This window comes from Solea solea, chromosome 11, assembly GCF_958295425.1.
Source record: "Solea solea chromosome 11, fSolSol10.1, whole genome shotgun sequence".
Classification (NCBI taxonomy): domain Eukaryota; kingdom Metazoa; phylum Chordata; class Actinopteri; order Pleuronectiformes; family Soleidae; genus Solea; species Solea solea.
The window spans coordinates 21486084-21512548 of record NC_081144.1 but is presented as its reverse complement, the minus strand read 5'-3'; the positions used below and the strand labels follow the sequence as shown (position 1 = coordinate 21512548).

General features: G+C 40.0%; 2 protein-coding genes across 4 annotated transcripts; one reads left to right on the top strand and one right to left on the bottom strand.

Moving 5' to 3' along the window:
* Positions 1-1771: 1771 nt before the first annotated feature.
* On the bottom strand, positions 1772-18558 carry clcn6 (chloride channel 6). 3 transcript variants are annotated; one of them, XM_058642036.1, is made up of 24 exons: positions 18451-18558; positions 17354-17495; positions 16698-16757; positions 16513-16578; positions 16221-16286; positions 16050-16116; positions 14309-14415; positions 13962-14088; positions 13689-13756; positions 13405-13463; positions 13188-13320; positions 12836-12949; positions 11284-11450; positions 11034-11145; positions 10771-10897; positions 9089-9242; positions 7879-8035; positions 6921-7027; positions 6534-6720; positions 5152-5312; positions 4290-4446; positions 3566-3673; positions 3303-3428; positions 1772-3203 (listed from the first exon to the last, which is right to left on the bottom strand). In XM_058642036.1, exons 2-24 carry the CDS (start codon positions 17426-17428, stop codon positions 3123-3125), a joined length of 2586 nt encoding a protein of 861 aa, XP_058498019.1. In that variant the 5' UTR covers positions 17429-17495; positions 18451-18558; the 3' UTR covers positions 1772-3122. The 3 variants fall into 3 exon arrangements, with proteins under 3 accessions (XP_058498019.1, XP_058498017.1, XP_058498018.1); XM_058642034.1 differs by having other exon boundaries at positions 10771-10900; positions 18451-18557; XM_058642035.1 differs by lacking the exon at positions 18451-18558 and having other exon boundaries at positions 10771-10900; positions 17354-17554.
* On the top strand, positions 17678-26314 carry mthfr (methylenetetrahydrofolate reductase (NAD(P)H)). Its single transcript, XM_058642037.1, has 12 exons — positions 17678-18420; positions 20012-20270; positions 20451-20689; positions 20833-20943; positions 21039-21232; positions 21425-21675; positions 22168-22302; positions 22389-22569; positions 23357-23539; positions 23873-23974; positions 24076-24195; positions 24727-26314. The coding sequence occupies exons 2-12, from the start codon at positions 20026-20028 to the stop codon at positions 24937-24939; spliced, it is 1974 nt and encodes a 657-aa protein (XP_058498020.1). The 5' UTR covers positions 17678-18420; positions 20012-20025; the 3' UTR covers positions 24940-26314.
* Positions 26315-26465: the final 151 nt, after the last annotated feature.

Sequence of the window (26465 nt, the reverse complement as noted above, 5' to 3'; positions counted from 1 at the left end):
TGAAATGGTGGATGAAGTTTTAAAGGTCCAGTGTGTAACATTCAGGAGACACTTAGATTCATTCTGTTAATTACATTCAGCAGATTGAATATTCTCCCCAATAGTGTGTTTGTATGAGCATATGTTCACTTTAAAATAGATGAGTTAACTTTGTTGCTATAGCACAAGATACAAAACACAAAAGGGGGGGGTCACACCCTGGACAGTTCACCGGTCCATCACTGGGACACATAAGACAAATCTCCAATTTACTCAATTCCCATATTGAATGTTTTTGGAGTGCAGGAGGAAGCTGGAGGACGTGGAGAACCCAGACATGTAAACTCCATGCAGAAAGATCTTTGTTGCGACCGGGGCTCGAACCCGGGCCTTGCTGCAAAGGCAAGAGTGCTAACCACCACACAACCATGTGGGCCAACACCATAAATTCTGATAAAATTAAAACAGATAATAATAAAATGGTGAAAGAGGTGGGACTTTATAATAAGAATAAGCCTTAAATAATGATGTACTTAAGGCCAGACTCCTGCACCTTAAATTCAAAAAGTGTTAAAGATGCAGGAGATAAATTCACTCCACCTGACTGTATCTCCTGGCCAGATTCCAAACGTGCGTGCTGCTCGAAGTTATTTGTCCTTCCTGGTAAACTGATTCCATTCAGTATACAAGTATTTGTTCCCCACTCATAATGAGAGATCCACTTTCCACCTCTTCACACACCTACTCAGTCATCGTGTAGTTATGCAGGTTGTGCTTCAATTAGCCCGCAGGTCAGAGGTGAAGCTTTGTCACTGGATAAATGAAACAGAGGTAAATGACAATGTGACATTCAATTAGCCCAGGCTGCAAAACAAGAGCCATCTCTGATCCTGATATTTCACTGCACTGAGCTAATAATAGTCCAAAACTTGATGTATGAATATAAACAAAAGATGTCCTCCGACTTACTCAGTTCATCTTAAAGCTCAACTCTATCGATCTATTAGATATATATTATATAGATCTATAATTATATATTATTTATATAGCACTTTTCAAAACACAGTTACAAAGTGCTTTACAAAATAAAATAATAAATAATAAAAAAACAAAATGCAAAAATAATACATGACATCAAAATGAAACAGTAAAACAATGTTAAAACTCACTAAACAAGAGACTCCTAAGAAAGTCTTCATGTAAAAGTGGACTTTCAGGAGTGATATATATTAATCTATGGAGGAGATATGAGTTGCCACATTACTCCAGATTGTTAGAGATGGTGGAAAGATGCAAGTGTCGAATTGAATGGATGAAAATAAGGCTCATACTGCCACCTAGTGTTAGAAACCCGCATTCATCGTCTGCCATGCCTGGCTTGGACATTCAGAATTTCACAGCTGATAAAATGAAGGTGATTTGGTGGCGTTTTCAAACATGACACACACTTTGTATTGCTGACAAAGCAGAGGGACCTTTATTTGAACAATAAAAAAGGCACAAGACAGAGATCACTTTCTTTGTTTGTTCCACGGTTTACGTTTTTCTCCCTCATGTGCCAGAACGCTGCGTTTGCAGAAACTACAAATGCAGCGACGTCTCCGTCTCCACAAAAACCATGTGACTCAAGGTATTTGGCAAACACCGAGCGTTTCTCTTAATCTCAGTCCGCGCATGACCTTCCATACGATATAAAGTCTCTAAAATATAGGTGTAATGTAAAGTAATGCTTATACCACAAAGCGATAATGTCCAAGGAAGTCTTACCCACCACTGTTAAAAATGTAAATGTAACTGCATTAAAACTGAATCATCAAACAACACAGGCAGCAAATCATTCAAATAAAATCATAGAAAAATAACCTCTGGAATAAAATATAAAGCAGAGAAAATTAACAAATCGGGGTGCCTGATGTACATATTATGTGCCGTCATGGTCATACCCTGGAATAAAAGTACAACCACACTCCCTTTTAGTCACATTTAAGTCACTTTTAGGAATGACGATGAAATAATATATTAAAACAAATAACCAGACAGATATCAGAAGACTAACATGACACAGTGTTATTTAAACTGGATCGTTTGAGCATTTAAATCCTCTATGACGTAACAAAAATAGATAATGTGAGACTAACAATCCTTTTAGCCCTAGCATATTCCGACACTGAACCGACGAGGAAATGACCGAGCAAACGTTACCGCGTGCCATGAATGCAACTCCACTGTAATGTACTTACAGACTGTTGAAAACAAGACCCTAAACTGTCCCAGAAGCAACTGTGTGCGTAGTTTAGTCGCAGGCCGTGAGTAATTGTCGGCCCCTTTTTTAGTGCACATTATTCCAGACACTCCAACGAAAAATTAAAACATACAGACGGTAGTCAAAAATAAAAAGTGCAGCAGTGACAACAATGATAAAATATCAACAAAAAAAGTTATGAATCTCATTTTGGTAGTTTTAAACCACTAAAAATCTAAAGAAATAAACGGGTCCCATTGCCTTCATTTTCACCTGGAAACCAACATCCCATGAGGTACAGTTGCTTTGTATCTTTATAGCTTTATCCATCTATTATAGTGGTTCCCTCCCTATGGAAGGAAGAAGGACAGTTTAATGGATATGATGTGAAAGAAAAAAAAAAAGATTAATAAAAACATAATCCACAAACCAGAGTGTGCTTCTGCTGGACATGATAGCTTTTGGTCTGATACAGTAAACGTGTAACGACTAGTGCCACTAAAGTAGTGCATATTGGAAAAAATCTAATAATTTTTATTTCAATTTTAATGAAATAATGACACTAAGTCAACAAAATAACTGCAGCTATTTCCAATATTTAAAAATAACGCTTTCAGGTCCTCTGGTGTAAATAAATATGGATAAAATCTGAATCATTTTGGGCAAATTCTCAGACAAATAAACAAATATGGTTCCACCAGACCCTTGGTTTGTGTGTCCACTCCCATTACTGAAAACAGAAGACCGGAAAGTAGGTTGGACGAAGGCCAACGACTCCTCTAACCTGGTAAATATATGAGTCTGTTGGTAGAAAACAATGGTTTCACTGAGTGGAAAAATTGTGTTCCCTATTGTCTACATGCAGATAGGAATGCGAGAGACAAGGGCCAGAAAAATCGGATCAAAAAGTGATGTTGTGCTGTCGCAGTTTGGCCTCAAGGAACTCGTGGGTTAAATTATGTCTCGTAATTATTCCAACGATCTGAAAGAGATGGGGGATAAAAGCGTTCGGTCAGACAGAGTTTCAATGTGCGTCTGATGGTCACAACTACTTGTGGACAAGGCGTCAGTTACTACTTACTTCTCCAACAGCATTGACCACCGGCAAGTGTCGCAGACCCATGGTCCTGAACAAGTTGAACACCTGGGAAACGCGGGTGTTGGGTGACACTATGTAGGGACTTGGGTTCATATAGGGGGTGACATCCTGGTAACACAAGGAACATCACTTTACACCAGCTTTGACTGTGAAAATATCGACAAATCTTATTTTCTCCGGAGAATCTGCCAAAGAACACTGAATGTGTTAAACTGAATGTTAAATAAACATAAATTCATAAATACCACTATCATGTGGGGGTTGAGCAAAGTGAGGTCCACATCGTGGATGTCGGGGTAACGTGGGTAATCTTCAGTCATCTCTGCATAGGACAACCTGGGCTGAGTGGCACTCTGTGATGGACGATTTGAAGAGAGTGATTCAACGGAGCGAACAATAGTGGATGAGAGCTAGTGAAAGCAATGCAGTATCCACAGTGTGTTGAGCAGCTAATGGGAGCTGCTAATGCGATGCATTCAAAGACCGCCGTAAATGGCATCACTTCTGCGGGGTCCAAAGCGTGTTGGGCTTAGAGAAGCAGCTTCGAGATGCATTCAAGATACCGCTATCTCTTATATTTCACTGTTGCAAACACAGATACAGTGCACCAACGGGCTGCTGCTGCCACCTTGTGGTCATATGGGCGCCACAAATTAGGTATCAGTGGAGTAGAAAGAATGATTTAATCAATGCCGTAATTGATGAAAACAAATTTTTGTTTAGTATCTTTACACATTATATCAAAAGGTGGCATTCATCTAAGGCATACACTGATTTACTTTTTAAAAACAAATGAATCATTGGATATTCATACCCACAAGGCTTCTGATCTCTTGAATTCAGTCAGCGCAAACATAAAGTACCACAGTACCAAATCTAACGACTTTCGAGCATACCGACTAAGAACCTTGAAAGACTGTTTACAAACAGTATACAGATGACTGATGGTGTTGCATGTTTGTCACTTACTGACTGACTCTCAGCGTAGCAGACTCCGCTGATGAGCAGGTTGACCAGCTGGGAGCGCAGAATGAGGCCATGAAAGGTGAGAGGCCTGAAACGCTCCTCCATGGTCCACTCCTCACTTGGAGACTGATCTGGGTACAGGTTGGGGTAGGGAGCGTGTCTGCATATGGACAGCAAAACGGGACATTTTGTATATACATTGTTATACATTATAGTCCAAAAACATGAAATATGAGTGGATGGTTATTTTGTCTCTATATGTGGCCCTCATGTGGAGGATAAAGTGGTGAGTGAGTTATACATTATTATATATGATACAGGCATTAAAAAAACATGTAAAAGAAAAACAAATTATCTTATTTCCACCACAGGGAATTTTGCAATGTTACAGCAGCAAACTTCATATAAAGTAAAACGTAATACATAGTAAGCTTGTGTTATAAACACCAGGAAATATAAGAAATATGGATTTTTAGGATGACTAAACATACAATAGAGCAAGGGCATATTTCATACAGAAATGACTGACTGATGACTGATGTATTGTGCACAGACGTGGATTAAAATGATTATTAAAGACAAAAGCTAAATAAAACTCACCTGTTGAAGAAACTTATTTTTAACAATATCATTATATACTTAATGACAGTAAATATACACATAAAAAGGTAGTATTTATAGTAATTTGCACTTTAGTTTTTTGTGGAATATGTCTTTATTGTGCATTTTTAACATCACAGAACAATTGTTACAGTTGTTATGCTGTTGTTGCATATCAGTTTGCACATTTCAATTTCTTCAATGTGCAATCTGTATAATAGTGATGAATACTGTGAGTGTGTGTGTGTGTGTGTGTATGTATTACCTCCTCTCCAACATTTGCTGCAGCAGATCCTCTCCCTCCTCTGCTGGCGCTACCACAGCGTTCTGTTCGTCACAGACATTTCTCAGCTCGCTGGACGGGTATGACTTCATCGACTGGCAGCGCCGCCGCTGCTCCCCCGCGCGAGACATCACACTGGATTTCTGCGTGCGACAAAAATATTACAGTTACACGATGATTCAGCTAACTGACACTTTATTGTTGAGTAGGATGGTATGAAGTCTCCCTGAACGCAACATAAAATGTAATCTTACATTGATTCTATTTTAAAACATAGAACTGATAGTCAGGACAAAAAGCCCAACTTCATTTCTGTCAGCGTGATTGGGATAGAGTTGAGTGTGGCTCTCTTAATTAACAATATCACCCGCCCACAAGAACACACTCACAGAGCTCACACGTGTCCCTGGCACACACAGATATTCATAAGCCAGTTTACAGAGAGTATAAGGTGAGATTATTAGCAGGTATTCAGTGCATATAACGTAATGTTAGCTGTTACCTTCCCGTTCTGGTTGAATTCTAACATATACTGTTTGTGTGCTACTGATTCAGTGACTTTTTGAGAACTATGACCTGGGTGAAAGAGAATCTACAGACAGTAGTGTATGTAATATGTAATGTAATATAACGTCTCTCCAACAAAGCAGGGGGTTGCTTGCTATTTGCATAGCGACGAGTCTCCCTCATGTATTGTACATGTGCATCTCCAAGATGCTGTCGCTGCTGCGGCTGACACATTACGATATGGTAGGAAACCTTATGCATCTCATTAGGGCTGAAAGATTTTGAATAAATATCTAATTGTGATTATTGCGATTATTTTGACAGCGATTGCGATATGATTCGCGATACCGGAGGGAATGGTCATTTTTATCTCATTTTCATTAAAAAAAACCTATTAAAAGGATTAATGTGTGATATTTGTGCAGCTCTGTGAGAAACAAAGATGTTCTCTTCAGTCTGTAGAGTAAGATGTGCAACAATAATTCACCTAAAATGACATTTTGACTCACATTTTAGCTTGAACAAATATTGCGTCTCCTGCGACTTGAAAATTGCAGTAATCTGTATTGCGATTTTGATAAAATTTCGATGAATTGTTCAGCCCTACATCTCATGCAAATAATCACAGTTCAAACGTGAAATTTACACTCCACGTTCGAAATAATATTGAATTTCAAATAAGTGACAGCCCTAGTATATGGTAATGATGATGGAAGACAAAAATATTTAATTTTACATGCAGTAAAACCATACTTTTATGGTAAATATCCCATGTCAGTGGTTACTAAAGTGCTTGGCGATCTGCGTAACAATTGCAAAAATGATGTTCTCACAGCTTAAATAGTTAAGGGACATACCTTGAAGCGGATGTTGTTGCTGACCAGGATGTTGCCCTTCATGAAGTCTCGCTCATTCTGCCGGTTTTCAGTGACCACAGGAAAGGCGTGGTAGACGGTTGTGCGCAGGATACTGACGAGGGACTGGACCCGGGTATGGGGGTACACGTAGGTCAAATTTGGCTCCATGATATCACTAGCTGTTAGCCTGGGAAACATGATGGAAATGACACAAATGTCTGTAGATTCTCTTTCACCCAGGTCATAGTTCTCAAAAAGTCACTGAATCAGTAGCACACAAACAGTATATGTTAGAATTCAACCAGAACGGGAAGGTAACAGCTATCTAGTGTCAAACTTGGGAATTGTAAAATAACAACTGACAGAATGAAAACCAATAAATCTTACTTGTCCATCTCAACCTCAGTCTCCCACTCTAGTAGCGGCACTCCTCTGAGCTCAATGTGGATGTCATAGATGCCCTTGTTAAAGAAATCTCCTGTCCACTTAGCGACCTGTGTGAATCAACACAACACTGTTGTGAGAACAAGATCCCAACAGGAAACAAAATGTCACTCAAGACTAGAGCTGCAACTATAATCGTTTGGTCCTTAAAAATATCAGAAAACCTTAAAAAAAGTCGAGTGGTGTTCTTCAAACCTGGAAATGATGATGTTCTCAAATGTCTTGTTTTGTCCACAAACCGAACTGATTAACTTTTAATGATTTCTTTGTTATCCAGAGCAAAGAAATTAAGAAAATACTCACATTTAAGAAGCTTTAACAATCGGAAATCTTGTTTCAATCATGAAAAAAGCTTCAAAGTGATTAAACGATTATCAAAATAGTTGTCGATTAATTTAGTAATCGATTAATTGTTTCAACTCTACTCAAGGCATGATACTATTTTATACAAAGCACTTCAGATAATAAGAGATAAATGAGAGCCATGTTGATGATTTGAACAGGAAGTTCAGAGGGACTTGTAACCAGGCTCCTATTGGACAGAACCAGCTTTCAATGACGCTGGTGTCCACTCATATGTCCTGTAATTTATCGTGTATAAACATAATTGAGACTAGCATCATGTGCTACCGAAGAAGAGAGTGAGACCATTAACTCTTCAGGAAAATGTTCACTGACGTTATAAATCAACTGATAAATTAGCTCATTTCCCTGTAGACTTCAATTCAAACTGACTTCTTTTTGCAACCAGTGGAGTTGCCGCCCCCTGGTGGCTATTCAATATATTTTCATTTCCTGGTTCGCCTTAGAACAGACCCAGAAGACGCAGTCCATGTTTTGTATGGTCTATGGACTAAACACATAGTAGAAAATGCTAAAATACATGCGATTAACCATGTACCATTAGAGTGATCATGATGGGTAGTCCATATGTGATTTCATTGGTGGATTCAATGAGGATGACAGTGAGACTGATGGTCATTCTGACCACACCTCCAAGAAAGGCAGCAGCGCCGATGAGAGCGTAGGTCCCCGAGTAGATGTCCATTCCTAGATTCCTACGAGAGGAAAAACACGGTGTGAGCTAAGGACGTGTGTGAGGTGCATGAGGACTTGAGTCAGTGGGTTGTGCGCCACAGTAGTGATTGCCGTCAGCTGAAAATGAGCTTGTGGCAGCAGAGGAAGTGAAAGAAACGGACGGGGGGAAAAAAAAAGAAGGAAAAAGTCATCCAGTCAGCAGATTCCACTATATGCTCTGTAAGCCTGGGTCATGGAGGTGAACAGACCAGTTTGAATAAAGTCTGCCATTGTTCATTGATTCAAATTTCCTTGTATGTTGACGTAGAAGAGTTTATTTTGCCAGGTGTTTTGTTTTTAAGCTCTGTGTGTGTGTGCAACAGGACCTAAATCTGTTTAGTCACATTTTGGGGACTTGCCTTCATTACGGGGACAAACAGCAAGTCCCCATAATGTTAATTATTGTATTTTAAGGTTAAGACATCTTGTGTGGTTAGAAAGATTAGGAGGTTGGGGTTAGTTTGGGTAATAGTAGTTATTGTTAAGGTTAGAGTACGTCTACAAGAAATTAACTTAAGTCAACGTAATGTCCAATGTGTGAGTTGATAAGAGAGAGACAGAGAAAGACGGGAAGGGGGTGTGAGCCCAGTGTATGTGCCTGCTTTACACATGCAAGTCACGGAACACAGGAGATGTATTCAAAATAAATAGTAGCACATCCTCATTTGGCAGCAAGGGGAAAACTTCACGACACACCTTTTGGCATTTATTGACTCGTGCATCAGCCTGGAATATTAACATGTTACAGTACAAAGCCTTCTTCAGCGTGTCAGAGCAACCTTGTGTATCCTGTGAGCTCCAATAGCTGCTTTTGACAATGAACTCTGCCTCAACCAGTTGGGGAAGGAGAGAGGAGAGAGTGGAGGTGGGAGGGAAGGGAGTAAGTGAAGGAGAGGTGGGTAAGAAAAGACAACTCAAAGAGGAGAGGATTAAAAAAAAGAAGATAGAGGAGAGATAAAGGCCAGGAAAAGTTGTGTAACAGGTGTATTTCTAGAATTCATGTCATTAATAACATTAAGAAGCTAAGAACTTACACATTGAGGAGGTTGGCGACCAGGCGTCCAAATGCTGCCCCACAGAGCAATGCTGGGACAAAGAGACCACTAGGTACAGACACACCGTAGGTCCAACAGGCCAACAGGAAGTACAGCAGAAAAAATATGGATAGAGTCGCAGGGCTGAAGGTACCTGAGTAAAAAAAAGTGAGGAAATGAGTCAATGAAATATACAATATATACCAAAAATAACAAAGCAACAGAATTGGAACCTGAATGGAAATATTATTGGAAGTAATTTAGTTATTAAGTTGATTTGTTTTTCAAAGGAGCTTATTGTCAGTTTGGCTCGCGCTACATAAATGTATAAACGTTAACAAAGCATCTTGCAGAAACATAGCGAGTTCAACTCAAGTTCAAATTTAACGCTCCCTCACTCAGCTCTCAGTCCACTTGTAATTTTTCAAAATCAAGCATTGGACCGAGTTAGCCTCAGAAGTGGGGATTTAGTTACCCTATAATCTCTTAAGAACGACAGTGGTGCCTCATAAGTGAAAAGCAATGTCAAAGTCCATATTGAGGGCAACATTTGCCATTTATTGTTCATAGTCCAAAGAGCAACATGGCATGCAAGAATGAAGAGCAGTCAAGAGAACACATCTATGTTGTTCTCTGTGGACTGTTCAACTTGTTGAACGACTGTTAAACATCTTGCCACGAGCCTGTTGATTGTGATTCTGTGCAGAGGCATACTTTTTCTGTCCTTGCCAAGATGTTAAAGACATCACAACTTTTTTTTTTTTTTTTTTTTCTTTTTTTACAAACAACAACAACTTATAAATCCTGAGGCCTAGAGAGGAGACAATCTTCAGACATTTCTGTTAAATTGCCCTTTTCTCCACCATATCATTTGCAGTGTTTGCCTCTGCCATTTTTCAGATATTCCCTTTAAAGAGGAGATGGCACAAACAGCAAGTTTTAATCGAACTATTGAAGTGTAGTGAATAGTTTTAGAGCAGAACTAACAGCTTCGGAGTCACTGTGATGGATAAATGTCTCCACTCCCCCTACCGTCTTTTAGCAGAAAACCAGCCTTGCAAGATCAGAGCTGCCAACCCAAAATCGGAAGTCTCGCCAAGTCTCGGGTCTCGCGAGAAAAACAAATTGCGAACAGTACCACACACCAACCTGGTACCACTATAAGATCAAGGCAGCGATAGCGTTATTTTAGACATTTTTTGTGCAGAGCCGGCAAAAAAGAAGCAGAAAAACCATTATCAGAGGAAGCAAGGAAGAGGACCGTTTTTTTCTGAATAGCAAGAACTGTAAAACACAGAAGCATGCAAAACGGATGCTGACCTGGCATTCTTGCTGTCTTTGGCACATACTCTCTGTTCTCTATGCATTAATGTGTATTTGCACTTTCTCCATGTTTGCTATTGTTGTAAATGCCTTTGCTCGATCATTTTTATGAACAATGTCTGTAGCTTGTTTTCGATGGCTGGGTTGGACATGGCTCCACGATGAAAACAAACACAAATGGCCAGGAGAGGGGAAGGGATGAGGATGAGGGAGTGTCAACGGTGACTTTTTACATAGAGAGAAAGACGAAAAAGACGCAATATCTTCCTGTGACAGGATATTCAAGGATGGAAATGTCAAGATGAATGAGGTTTAGCTATCACAGAGCTTCTAAAAGTGTGTGTGTGCACTAGTCTCACCGTCCTGGTGGAGGAGCTGGCGGATGGCAACCTCCTGTGGGTTGAAGAACAGCGTGGCCATGTCATTATAGGTGTTGTTTTTACAGAAGAACTGGCGGATGGTCGAGTTGATGTCCTCGCCACCGGACTGCTGAAAGAAAACGCTTCACAACTTACTAACATAACAAACGCATGGCACTGAATGTAAAACGGTGTAGTATGTTGACATGTAAAAGCTGATCAAGCAGACTGTTTATAAGAATTGGGACACAAAAAATACTTACTGTGGTGTTATGAGGTGTGGGGAACGCCAGGTCACGACATTCGCCCAGCAGCATGGAGGCTGCGAATATCACCACTGTTGTCACCATGATAACCAGCAAACTCTCTAAAACTCTGGAAAAGGGCAGATATTAATCAACTCTTTTAATTCAATTCTGGAAAAGGGAATCAGCGTCATAGATTCACATATTTACACCTGTAGATAAAGGAGGAGGTTACTATCTTTAAATATACGGACTAGTGAGTGATCACCTGATAAATTTGGCCTTGGGATGGATGTGTCTGATGCGATATTTCGCCAGACACTTGTTCAGGCAGTTGAAGAGCGCGCCCAGCAAACCGCCCACCACCCCCATCAGGACAAAGAAGCCCAGGTCCACAGCTGTCCACAGGTGGCATTTCTTGTCTCCATCTGGACACTGACGAGCAAGGGGTTTTAAGAGCGCTGATATGTTAGGTCAGGTTAGTATTGGCGTACAGTAATAATTATGTTTCACCAGAACATCACAAATCATTAGTTTAAGATCACAACTGTGAAAGGGGAACGAAACCCCCTCTTTAAATGCCTGATTTTGAAAAATGTGAAGAAGTGGGCTGAGAGCTGAGTGAGAGAGAGCAGTGGAGGGGGCGTGGTCTGGTAGTTAAATCTGAAACCGAGCTGCAGCTGACTCACAAAGTACTCAGCTGGACTAGCCTCGATGTAGCAACAGCTCTGACGCTTATAGTATAAAAAGGAGGAGTCTGGGTGACAAAAGAGTGTACCAGTGATGCAAGCATGGACCAATGCTGTGTTTCCACCAAGTGAAACGGTTCGGTTTGGTACAGGACGGTACACGTTCATTTGCATTTCCATTATGAATAGCACCAAAATAAGTAGCCCCTGCTGTTTCATTCGTTGGCACCCTTCCTTTGGAGTACCAGAGTAAAATGGTATGGTATGGTCAGTGTGGGGCAAGACAAGAATCGGTGTAATTATCCAATGGACGTTGAGACAAAAGCCTGCAGCCTATTCTCGTACAGAACTTTACATTTTGTCGAGACAAACAGCCACAAACCAAGAAAAAAAAAGAGCTGCTGCATGTCCTCCATTGTTGTTTGTGTTGCATTCAAAGTCGTGATTCGTTGTCATCACAGCAGGATGACATCATGCTACGTGGCCGTCAGCCACAGCCCACACAGCCCACACCCCATACTGTTCTCAGTTGAAACGCAAGCCTGACCCAAGGCTTTACTGTACCAAACTGTACTGTACCATGACGGAAACACAGCATAAGCAGTAGATATGCCACGTTTTATCACTTTTCACTAAAGATTCACTGCAAGATTTGCACCTGGATCATTTTCATATGACAAAAGTGCTTTAGGGGTTTAGTTGCACTTATGTGCAGGCCCAAACTTTGCAAAATTCAGTGAAGATTGATTCTCATAATATCTCAGTAGGGTGCTTGTTTTAATACAATGTGACTCTATACAGCTTATCGTTAATAATGGCCCACAATTAAATATATGAGTGCGACGCGATGATGTAGTTTCGTCTGCACCCTCGCCACCCACCTGCCTGTGCCTATGTGAAGAGATGCAATTCATTTGAAAATTGTACAATAAGTTCATTTAATTTCATTGTTTGACAGCCCTGTTATTATACAAATCCACTCGTACAAAAGGAGTGAGACAATTTTTTTTATATATATATATTTTTTTTGGGCCTTTAATTGCCTTTTTTTTTTTTTTAATCGATAGCACAGTGGAGAGAGAGACAGGAAATGGGGAGGCAGAGAGGGGGAACGTGAGACGAGCTCTTTACCTTGAACTCTCCAAAGTTGAGCAGACCCGGCTGCTGGAAGGAGCCCCACATGTTGAACATGATCCCTGAACGGAAGAAGTTGAGGGTGAACGTGGCGGACATGGAGCAGAAGAGCTGTGAAGAGATAGGAGTTTATTATACTCAATGACATGTGCTTCCTCTCCAAAGTACACTATTGTCATTAACTGTTTCTTTTTTTCCTCCGTTCTATGGATCATGAATCTTCTTCCAGTTAATGAGATATTGCAGCACATGAATGCAAATATACAAAAATGAACGGTGAAACATTTATACGCTGTTATATGGACTGAACATTTTAACTCTTTTCATTAAGTGAAAAGGGTGAACTTACCACTTTCCAAGTGAGTCCCTGGTTCCAAAAAGAAGAGCCCTCCTCCAGACTGAACAGGGTGCCACCTATAGGGGCACCAAAGGCAGCGGCAACTCCAGCTGCAGCCCCCGCTGACACAAAGTCCCGCTTGTCCCTGAATGAAAAGCACAAAACCATAAGCTACGACTGACAATATTAGCATGCTAGAGTTTGCTCGTCAAGGCGTGTACTGTCATACCTGTCACTGCGGAAATGGGGAAAATCAAATTTGATCTTTTTGAAGGAGATGCTCTGAAACTAAAACCAGAAAAAGAGATAAAATCACACATCGGCCAAAATAAAAGTCATTAAGTCACTAGTTTAAGAGCTAGTCATTTAAATCAAACTTTATCCAAAAAAGGGTTCTATGATTCCGTGGAATATTCAGAAGGCTGTAACTTCAGAAGAATGCCGAAGTCTTTTATGTACTTTTTCACTACTTGAGAGTAGAACTCGTGATCACAATGTGTTTGCAGTTTATACCTGAGGAAGGCCGGCTCCCACAATGGCTCCACTGTGAATCATCGGACCTTCTTTCCCCACAAACATACCTGAGGAGACAAACTGCTTTTCAGTGACTCCAACACTCCAAGTACATTGTATCGACTTGTTATTTTCAATAAAGGAGACCCATCATCCACACAGTACTCTTACATGATCTTGTGTGTTTGAGTTTGACAATATAGTAATCTGCGCTCATTTTATTCAGATATTTATCACAGTTTTGCTCAACAACAGAATGCTTTTCTACTTCACCTCCAGCCACAGTGAACAGAACTCCAGTAGCTTTGCATAGAAAAGTTCGCAGTCGGACAATTCCTGGGATTTTCACGCCATTCAAGTAACTTTTAATTTCCGGGATCCCTGAACCGGCAGCGACTGGCTGCATAAGAAATAAAAACATTAGCATTAAAATGAAAACAAGATCACCATCTACTCAGTAGGTATTAATAGATAAAATTGGACTTTTAACATGCATGTAAATAATAAACTTAACTTCTCAGAGGTTTTATTTAAGTTTCTTTAACAGGTTTGTGTTCATGTTGAACATCAAATGGTTTGCATTGGGAATACCTGAGTCACCTGTATCTGAGCAGCCTTACCTCAATGAGGACAAGCACACTGGCAATGAAGACAAAGAACATGTTGAATGCCAGGAGCTCCAACAAAGACAGAGGGAGACAGCCTTTTTCAGCACACTCCTCTACAGCTGGAGTTATTCCGTTAAGGGTCTTGGTTGGTGCCTTTTGCTTCGAGTTACATTTATCGTTGCAGATGGACAGTTATTGAGCCGCTGTGGCTCAGGGGTTGCTAGGAGAGCTAAAGGAACAACAGCGGTTTGATCCATTAACACTTTTGGTTTCCCTAGCAAGACGCCACACTTCCAAATCATAAGGCCTAGCCTCCATGTTAGCTACATAAACTATATTTATTACGGGTACCATCATTGCTACAAGAGGTGAGATGGGAAACTGAACATAAGTCCAAGAGAGGAGGAGAGAGCAGAGGGAGACAGTCTATAGGTATAACTTGACTTGCATTTCTGAATAACTGTGAGTTGGAAAGAAAGTAACTGAAAACAGGAGAGGGATATGAGCATGTTCTTGTTATATGTTTATAACGTTTATTTTTCTACTTTTTTCGTTCTATTGTGTGGTTTAGATATTTGTGTATTTTTATGTACTTTTTAAGTGGACCACAGAAAGACTAGCCATGCTTTGGGACAGTGGTTTCCCTTCTATATCTCTTCAGACAACTGACCTCCAGCAATGTACCCAGCAATGAAATCACTGCTTTAGGGCGCATAACAGATTAGTACAGTGTTGTATCTGTGAAGGTTCTCAGCTGTAGGCAGATGGACTGCTGACTAATTGGTGGAAAAATACAGGCATTCAGCCTCCACATGCTGGATACCTGTCTAGAGAGTCGTTATCTAGAAAATTACAGGTCATTCACCGTTGACCCAGTTTCAGGTTCAGTCAAGGTGTGAAAGAGTCATTGCACTCACTTAGCAGCCGACTGTGTCTCTCAGGTGACCCTAATGACCATATGTGACATGGCAATAAACTTTTTGAACTTGAACTTGAACTAAACACCTGGAGTTTTCCCCCAGTTAGTCAGAACTGAAGAAGTCGCTCGGATGAGAGGTGAAACATCTTGACTGAAGTAAGTACAGAAAAATACAGTGGACTTTTTAAAAAAATAAATCTATTTAGTATTGTTTGCCTGATACTTTGCTGCTATAACACCTGAATACCAGGTTTAGGAAAAGTGATGTTTGTTTGCTTTTTTGAATTTGTGTGTTCTTCTTCAAATTGTTAAACATTTTTATAGATCAGGCCACAATTCACAATGATTTTTTTTTTTTTTTTAATCTGTTGTCTGGCTCTCTTCCTGAAAACATTTCATTTACTTGCTCCATTTATTTAAATGCAAAGCTGCGAATTTAAACCTGACAAGCAGCTCGATGGTAGGCTCAGTGTAAAAATACTAATACATTAATCTGAAAATAGCCTAACTGACAGTTAGTCAATATCCCTCCTTTTACAGCCTATGAGTAGACAATATATCATAATAAACACTACATATGGGAAAATGGGAAAGAGCCAAAACACATTCATCCTATCACTGCATTACAGCACTTGCCACATATGGCTCATAAATCACACTCTACAAGTGTTTGCTCACTGGCTCTATGTTAGGAAGAGGTGTTACAGTATTTTCTCCTCATAAAATGATTGTACTTCTGTGTTTTTAATGTCTTTTTAAAACATTAACTACTACAACTAATTTCAAAACAATTCAGTGGATCATTGAAAACTTTTCAGACATGTTAAAGGATACAATCACCAACCACACTAAACTTGATTTTGCTGAAGAGGCGCACAAAGAAATCCACAAATAGGCCAACCTGGAAGAGATATGAATGTAATGCTGCATGGTTATTTGCAACATGTTGGCATCTAGTTACATATATGTATTATATAATTATACATATATTACAGATATACCTACCAGACCCACGGTGACACCAATAGCGAACACCATTATCCACCGTACAGCTTCATACTTTTTGGCTTTCTATCGGTGGATGAAAAATATAAACTGAGAATTAAACCCATACAAAACTTCATATGTACTTAAATTCCTTATTTAAATTATAACATGTTAATGACAACTGTGAAAATTCCGTCTACTGGCGTCAAAGTGAAGTTGATAAGGTAAAATGCACACATTAAAGTACATCTGTAAATGCTATCTACAGCTGAGAAATTACTCAACAAGATATATGTGAATCGTCTCTTACCTTATTGTCCGTCCCCTCCAGAACCTCCACATAGGGCTCATTAATGCAGCGGTCATAATCCAAGCTCTGTTAGAGCCAAAACACACAAGTCTCAATTCTTGCAATTCTTTCCTTGGTAAGATTCCATGAATCACACCCTTACCAGAGACAGCATTAAACTGATAACACTGGCTTGACTTGTTTACCTCATAGTCTTTACGAGGAAGAATCTCATCGTCTTCATCATGGATTTCCCCAAGGATTGCCTGGGAGGAAAAAAGAGCATAATACTGAGTAAACATATGAATATATCTTGTGTTATTATTAAAATCAATAACTGCAATTTCATTTACTTCACTCTACGGCACTCTCAGTCCCAAATAGATTCTTGTTCACACATTTCCTGGATTGTTACTATAATAATACATAGAAATGGGACCTAAATTATCTGATGAACATTATTACAGATATGCATACTTTTTTTGATTCACAAGCAGACATTTTCTAAATCATTTATTTATTTTCTCACATTTTCCCTAATGAATTAATTTTGTAAAATCAACTCCACTGACAACATTTTTAAGACTGGCTTTACTAATACTTTCAGTGACTAAATATCTATATTTTTCTTTGTGCCTCTACTTATACTTTGTTGTTACTATCTATGTTGTTCTTTTTAGTCATTGCTCGTTTTAGCATGCTGCTACAAGACAACGAGATACAGTAGGGAGCAGGAGGGTGGAGCACGTAGGACACTGAAGCACTGACTGAGGAGAACTAAACGGAGCTTCTGAGGACAAACAAACGGGGTTTATTTTTTAAATTAACTTCTGCTTTGCAGGATTATTGCATTTTTCCTTACCAGCTCTTCTGGTGTTCGTGTTTCTCCATCTCTGCAGCAGCAGTGGCAGCACACACACATCCCACAGCACGCCATCTTTGTTGTTGTGTCATGCTGCGTTCATGCTCAGGTAAAAATATAATTGCTTCGATATAGTCCTTGCCTAAAATAAAATGAATGTGTTTATAGGTCAAACACCTTGTTTTTAAAATACGATCAAACACAATTTAGACTCATTCTAAGTTTTATTTGTTTTAGAAAAACAGCTTTTATTTAAAAACACATGTTTAGAACATTGAAGCTATGTTTTTTATGCAATCATATTTCCCATTGCATTTAAACGTAGCTTCTTAGGCCCGGCCTACCTTAACCTCACCACGTGATGCAAAAAAACACACAATTAATCAACACTGTCAAAGCTGCGTATCTTTTACGCATATAACAATATTCTTGGAGAAATGTATCCTAAATACTCTAACACGTCACACAGAATATGGATTGAAATATTATCATTTTTAAAAAAAGCTTGAAGGCCGTTGCACATAAAAACACCCAACGATTTAAGGAGCTGATTTTTATTTTTATTTTTTAAAGCACATCGACATTCTAAATCCCCGTAAATGTACATGCTGCATTTGTCGACGTGGGAAAACTAGCAAACTATGATTTTTTTTGAAGAAACGTTAAGTCTCGACTATAGCCCATTAACATTGATTTACTAGTAATATTTAATATTTAATGATCGTTAGGGTTGGAAAATCCAACATACATTCCCATATGCAGACAGTTCATTCGCATTACTTTTTTTTAATAGAAATGTCACCGTTTATAACAAAAAAGCTTGATTTGAATTCCAGGGTTAGCTTGATAGATAATGAGACATCCATTTTACACTTATGTTACTTCAGAAACGCACCCGGAGAGTGAACTAGCCCGTCTTTGCAATTTTGTGGTGGAAGCATTACATTTTCCTGCATATCATGAACGCAACATCATTTCACTACATTGCATCGGTGTACGCCTCCTGCTCCCACGCTGAGTAAAATAGTGGATGGAGGTCTGTGTGGGTATAATCTCGACCAAAGGAGGTGAGTGAATCACTGTTTGTGTTATTTTACCTTGTATTGAACCCGACTGAGCTTAAACCCCAGGTTGGTGTTGCAGGATGAAGCCTTTAATGAAGCCTTTAACATGTGCTCGCTCGTGCTAGCAGCAACGTGATGTAGCGGCCGGTCAGTGCTAAATGGGGTTTGCCATCACACTTTCCTTATACACTCACTTGCCACCTTATTAGGTACACCTTGTGCTGGACTCCATTTTGCCTTCAGCACTGCCTCTATTTTTTATTCAACAAGACGCTGGAAACATTCATCAGATAGAGTTGCTGTACATGTTAATGTTGCACATCCATGCCTGATTATTTCTCGCAGTTGTCATTATTCGAATGAACCTATGTTGTCCACCATATGATGGTGGACATCACTTGTTGTGCCCAGTGAAGCTTTTATTTCACATGTAGGGTTTAAGGATAGTTTTGGATTTTACTTTTTCTCTTTCTGATATTCCATCCAGTGATTTTTGGCTGGTACTGATGGAGACTATTGGATTGCGGTTTGATGACTTAGGAGGCCATTTGAATAGAGTAAAGTCATTGTTGTTTATGTTTAATGAACTAGTTTGAGATGATTTGACCTTTGTGACATGGCTGCATTGTCCTGCTAGAAGTAGCTGTCAGGAGATGGGTACACTGTGGTCCTAAGTAGAGATGAGTCGATGGGATAGTATCAGAAGCGGTATGATACTGATACTGATACTGATACTGATGTAACCGGCCTACACTCCCTACTTTGGAAACACAAGTCAGATCAGTGTGTTCTAAACAGCACCGTGGCAAGCTGAACTGCACTGTACTGCTTAGTGGAAACGAGGCTGTGATCTGATGGGCATGGTCAGCAGACATACTCATGTAGACTATGTCAATAAACCATGCTCAACTGGGACTAAGGGCCCCAACGTCTGCTAAAAAAAACATCCCCCACACCATGAGAGCGCCACTACCACCCCGAACTGTTGATACAATGCAGGATGAACCATGCTTCCAGTTATCTATGCCAAATTTTGACTCCGCCACGTGAACAGACTTTGAGACTCATCACACCAAGCAGCTTTTTTCCAATTTTTGGTCATTCAAATTTGATAGTCCTATGTGAATTATTGCCTTTCATGTTTCATGGTCTGTAGCTCATCAGCTTCAAGGTTGAAGCTGATACCTTGGTTGTAACAAGTTACTGTTGCCTTTCTGTGATCTCGAAGCAGTCTGTCCACTTTTTTTCTGACCTCTCACCTCAACAGTGCACATCCAGACGGAAATGGTATGAAACTGAAACTGTCAGATTAAGTGTTTAGTAAAAATAGTAATGCTAAAACTAGCTTTGTGAATTTTTCAGGTTCTTAAATGTGAATATATTTTGGTTTCTTTGCTCCATATGACGCAGAAATCATTAAATAGGAATAAAATTGGTTTGTGGACAAAACAAGACATTTCAGATCCTCATCATTTCCAGGCTTGGTAAACACTGATCAAAGCTTTTCAATTTATTTATAAAAAAACCTGCTCAATTAATCAAGAAAATGATCGCAAGGTACTACTACTAAAATAGTGTCTTTATTTCTTTTCAGTGTAAATTGCCATCATGGTCAACCAGGTTCAGCAGGGAGATGGTAGTTGGCAGCAAAGCAAGACAGACCCCAGCGGGAGCAGCAGCAGCGGTGCGAGCTCAAAGGAGAGCTCCCGCTGTTCCACACCTGTGCTGGATGCAGACCGTTCAGACAGGCTTCGGGAAAAGATGCGACGGAGGATGGAGGCGGGAGACCGCTGGTTCTCGCTGGAGTTCTTTCCTCCCCGTACGGCCAGTGGAGCTGTCAACCTCATCTCAAGGCAAGTGAAATCCAATAGCAAGGTATCAAGGACACCTTGATACTGAATATGTGGATAATTTGTGCTTGTGACTGTTAACAAAAGTGCTGGTACGACTTACTGGAGTGGCTGAAATATGGCCACCCCAGAATATTCTGGTGTTTCCAGGCAGCTGAACTATTTCATGTCACTGTTTTGCAGATTTGACCGAATGGGTGCCGGTGGCCCTCTGTTCATCGACGTCACCTGGCACCCAGCGGGGGATCCAGGCTCGGACAAGGAAACCTCCTCCATGATGATTGCGAGCACTGCAGTCAACTACTGTGGCCTAGAAAGCATCCTCCACCTGACCTGCTGCAACCAGAGCAAAGAGAATATTACTGGATACCTGGCTAAAGCAAAGCACTTGGGCCTCAAAAACATTATGGCACTTAGAGGAGGTAGGAGAGTTGACATTGTTTACACTGTTAGTGAAGTTCTGTCTTGTGGAGTTCAGAGTGGTGAGGTTCGCTGAATGCAACCCTCTGAGATCCAGTAGTTTAATTTGATTGGTTCTTGGTGTGATATTGTGATTTCTCCACAGACCCCATGGGAGCAGACTGGGAGGAAGAGGAGGAAGGCTTCAACTATGCCGTCGACCTTGTTAAACATATCCGGTCAGAGTTTGACGACTACTTTGACATTTGTGTTGCTGGTATGTTTTCAGCCTCAAGATCAACAGTTAACGGTTAAAGGGGTCACTCCACTCTATGGTGTTGTCAACTAGTGATTTTGAAATGTACTGTCCAGGCTACCCAACAGGTCATCCCGAGGCAGAGAGCTATGAGAAGGATCTCATGCACCTGAAGGAGAAGGTGGATGCTGGAGCCGACTTTGTGATCACCCAGCTGTTTTTCAGACCAGACACATTTCTCAAGTTTCTGGATGACTGCAGAGCTATTGGAATCACGTGTCCCATCCTACCAGGAATCTTCCCCATTCAGGTAAGTCAAACCGCTGCTTCCAGGAGTCATAATACTTTAGTATTATCATTATGCCACGATGCAAAAACACCCTTGTCTTATGGGAGGATTGCTACTTTACCCAGTCATATAAGTTAAAGAACCTTTGAGATCATTGCCTTTTGTATAACATTTAAGGTTGAACTTCACCCTGTGTTTATTTTGTTTCTCTAGGGTTACCAGTCGCTCCGCCAGCTTGTCAAGCTGTCAAAACTCGAGGTGCCGGAGGAGATCACTAAAGTCATCGAGCCCATCAAAGACAACGATGCAGCTATCCGTAACTACGGAGTCCATCAGGCTGTGGAGATGTGCCGTGTGCTGCTGGACAGTGGCAAGGTCCCAGGCCTCCACTTCTACACACTGAATCGAGAGGTTGCCACCATGGAGGTCCTTCGACAGCTGGGCTTGTGGATAGAAGACCCCAGGTCAGTAAACCCATCTGCATGCTAACAACATGTGTTTTTAGCAAAAGGTCTAGAGGAGAAGTACAGCTTCAAAGGTGCAGTATGTAATAAGTAGTGGCATCTTATGGTGAGACAGACAGAACGTTGACCTATATACAGTGTGTACATGCTTCTACAATTTAAGTTATGAGTTGAAACAAGCTAGACTCACAACATTTGACACAATAACTGGAAATTATTAATTAAAGCATGGCAAGTTCCCAAAAACATTACATAAATCTTTTATTTGTTTCTGTTAAAGCTACAGTGTGTCATTTCTGTTCCCACAACAAAGCTAGCATTGCAAGCTCACGCCATGCCAAAGTATGACTCTAGGTCCATACGGCCACCCGTTCTGCAGTCTTACTTTATTAGCTGTTGTGCTTCCACCTTCCCACTTCTTTCTGTGCATTTCAGAGTGTGAATCAGAGTAGCCCAGAGTAAGACTTGTCTTCTTTTTATTTTTCCTGCCAGGCGTCCTCTTCCTTGGGCTGTGAGTGCAAATCCCAAACGGAGAGTAGAAGATGTTCGACCCATTTTCTGGGCCTCAAGGCCCAAGAGTTACATCTACAGAACCCAGGACTGGGATGAGTTCCCCAACGGCAGATGGCAAGAAAAACCTCAGCTTTCTTAAATGTTGAACTATCGAAATTTTGATGAAATGTCAATTAAAATGGTGGCGTTGATATCTTCAGGGGAAACTCCTCATCTCCAGCTTTTGGGGAATTAAACGACTACTACCTCTTCTACCTGAAGAGCAAGTCATCTAAAGATGCGCTGGTGCAGATGTGGGGTGAGGAGCTGATGAATGAAGAGAGTGTCTTTGAGGTCTTCACCCGCTACCTCACAGGACAACCAAACAGTAGTGGACATAAGGTAGATGGAACAGTGCATACTTTATATACACATTTTTTTCTTTGGTGTGATATTCTTTTTCCGCCATCTCTACTGCTCTCTTATTAATGTCTTCAAACACCTTGAAAACAGTACAAGCTACATATAGCAGGGTCTTTGTTTTACAATGAAGAGTTCAGAAAGTGCTTCACTGGTGTTTTCTGTGTATTTTTAATGGACCTGCTCTGAGGTGCCAGCGCTATACTATCCACTTAAGGCAGCTGCTAGACACAGCAGATACAGATCAGCAGATTAGACTGCACAAAGGTAAACACACATACTGTTAGAGAGAAAATTCACCTCAGTCCTTTTTGTACTCCCTCCATTGTCCCTCTCTAATATCTATCTGATTGTGTAACAGTGGCTGTAAGACTTTTATGTCTAAGCTAAGCTCACCGCTAGGCTAGGTGTAATGGCCATATGTAAATATGTGTGGGTCATAGTGCGTGAACTTGTAGTGACAGGTGAACAATACAATGCTGGGCAGTGTGTGTACTTGTATTTGTCTTTAGGATGTTTACTAGGATGAACACAGACCTTAGTAGTACTTATGTAGAATAAAATCTGGTCCTAGTGAGGCAGAACCTCATTTGGTTTTTTGAATTGTGGTGAAATGTTGTGTCTTAAGAAGAATAGCTGCTCAAACGTTTAGCCCTCTGGACTCCACAACCAAATGTATGTGGCTTAACATTCCAGACTAATGCAAGAGTGAGTAATCTTAGCTAATCCTAACAATACCCATAACCTTTTTACTGCTAATCCCGGACAGGTGATGTGTTTGCCCTGGAACGATGAGCATCTGGCTCCAGAGACCAACCTGCTGCAGGACCAGCTGGTGAAGGTCAACAGACGAGGAGTCCTCACGATCAACTCCCAACCCAACATCAACGGCAAATCCTCCACAGACCCTGTCGTCGGCTGGGGACCTCCAGGAGGCTACGTGTTCCAGAAGGTAGGAGCATGTTTGGTGTCTGTGTAGCAATACATGTTTTTGTTTCAATGCTGGACATGCTGTAGTTACAGAGATGCACTATAAAAATGGCATGTTAAACCTTTACAAACTATGGTGAATTAGTTTCAGTTTGAATTTATATGGGATTATTTTTTAAATAATTCAGTGGACATCAATGTATCCAGGTAGTCTGATTTTGACAGTAAAGGTCTTAGGTTTAATATTGTTTATTCAGATGTCATTATCTGTGTCATCCTGTAATGTGTTGGGAAGCTGTTTCATGAAATAATATTCTGTCTTTGTTTGTCTTTTTCCTTTTGGCATAAATCCCAGTCTTACCTGGAGTTCTTCACCTCCAGTGAAAACGTCACCGCTCTCATCAAAGTACTGAAGAAGTACGAGCCCCGTGTCAACTACCACATTGTTAATGTGCATGTGAGTTTTGAACAAAAACAAGCACCTGTCATTTTGTGTTTCAGTTTTTTATAGTTTACATTATTAATATTATCAATTAATAATGAAACTTCTGTTTGCAGGGACGTAACCTGACCAATGCCCCCGAAATGCAACCTAACGCTGTTACGTGGGGGATCTTCCCTGGCAGAGAGATCGTTCAACCCACTGTAGTGGATCCAGTCAGCTTTATGTATTGGAAGGTAAAAGAAAATGCTATGTCATATTTAGCTTTTGTGCTCATTGGGTGTTTTTTGCAGGAATAATGTGAGCATTGTTTTATTTTGAAAGTTTGACAAATAGAGTTGTGGAGTTGTCTTGGTTCATAGTCCTAAAAACACAGTTTTTCTCTTTGCTTTTTTTTTAATGAGCTGCTCCACAAACATATTTGAGGTGCTTCACAGCCGTTCACATGGGTTCAGAGTTCATTGTGTCCAGAGGTACTGGGTAGCTTGCAAGCTTTTAGATATTGCATGCACCACGTGTTGCATTGTTTGCAGGACTGGGGCACTCTAACCCAGTCACAGTGACATCACATGTGCACATTATTTTTTTTGTCAATCTTTAACTGGGCTTGAACCTAGAAAAAAAAGCTTTTATTTAAAATTGAATCGCACATTTAAAATCAGTGGTTTTTATTTATTTGGAATTATTTATTTGAAGTTCACTGGGTTAAGTGAGCGAATGGTGGCGAGTTTCTTTCTCACCGAAACGTCTGCTTCCGTTTCCCTCAGGACGAAGCCTTCGCCTTGTGGATCGAGCAGTGGGCGAAACTCTACGAAGACGAGTCTCCGTCACGAATGATTATCAAGTACATTCACGACAACTACTTCTTGGTCAATCTGGTGGACAATGATTTCCCTCTGGACAGCTGTCTGTGGCAGGTCATCGACGATATGTTCGAAGCGCTGGACGCACCTCCTGAGACGACAGAACAGTCAGAATAAAAAGAAAAAACGTTCATTTTTAATCGCTTTTTAGGAAAAGTAACACTATGCATTATCTATGAAAGCTGCAGTTTACAATATAGAGTTAAAATGTGTACTATGCAGTGTTTTTTAGACTTACTACCTTTTAAAAAAAAAACAAAAAAAACAATCTATGTTGTCCTTCAGTTTGCAGTATTATCCAGAAACTAAATGATTTCCGTTAAATTAATATAAATTCAATTATATTAATAATAAGATTCTTTTGGAGCAGCTTCAATTAGGGGGAGATTTTTTTTCCCTGCTTTCTTTAATATTGTGAGATTGAATGGGGTTTTTTATTGCGTGTGTTTGTGTTTTTTCATTTTTTCTTGAGAAATAATGCAGAGATCTTAATGTGTGTGTGTGTGTGTGTGTGTGTGTCAACATCATCAAATAGGCAAAATCTTGTGCTGATCCAGATAACGAACCAGATTTTAGTCTAAACAAAAGGTGCGCATAATTGCATATTGTGAAGGTGTTTGACTGTGTGTGTCACTAAAACACAGTAGATATGCTATTTTCATATATACATATATATATATATATATATATATACATGATTTTTATATACTTATGAAGACGCTACGTAAAGACAGTGTAGTGAAAAGTTGACACGGGTCAAAACACTTTTTGGGCGAACTGTATTTTCATGGCTGCTAAAGTTTTTACAGAAACAGCATTTTTGTGGACTGTTGAAGTTGACTGACGAAGTGTGTGTCAGCTTGTGTGTGTGTGACCTCATTTACTGTGTGTTTCAACAAGTGTTTGTACTTTCTGCTCTTGTAGCTCCCACATCTTTGACTCAAATATTGCTTTGTAGATGCCCTTTCACACAGTATTTGTTTTATATTTGTGTTTTCTGTGATAAACACTCGTGAGTCAACAACACTCAGGTAAATCAGATAAGCAGGTTAAACCCACTTTTGTTTTACTGTTCCAGAGCACTAAATATAAATAAATATCCACTAAATATAAATATATCTATACGTGTCCAAACCAAGAGGGTATGTGTATGAGCTTGTGTTGAGTCCAGAAGAGTCAAACACGGAGTCACTGGTCACGGTTTTTTCGTTGTGTCTTACCAAACATGCTTTGACTGTTTGTTTTCTGCTTTTCATTAAATATTTTTCCAGGTTTTTTTACAATGAATAACCTGGTGAGTGTGAGTTTATTTGTCATGCAGAGGCACACACAGCACATTCATCTTTTAGTGAATGTGTATTGTTGTACAGTGACTGAGACTCGAAGACGAATGTATAAATCATCACCTTGCAGGTAAAATGTTGTGAGTGACACACAATCACATTATTAAAAATATGGCAGCTTTTATGTCAGTCTGGTGCCAAAGAATTAAGGATTCATCAGTATTAGAGTTGATTATAACAGTTTGGTCAGTAGGGGGCGGCCAAGTGGAAGAAAAAAAAAATGTCCAACTTCTTTAGAAAAAGACATCAAAAATAATATATTTCACATAATTTCACAAAGGGTTTGTTTTGATATGCAAT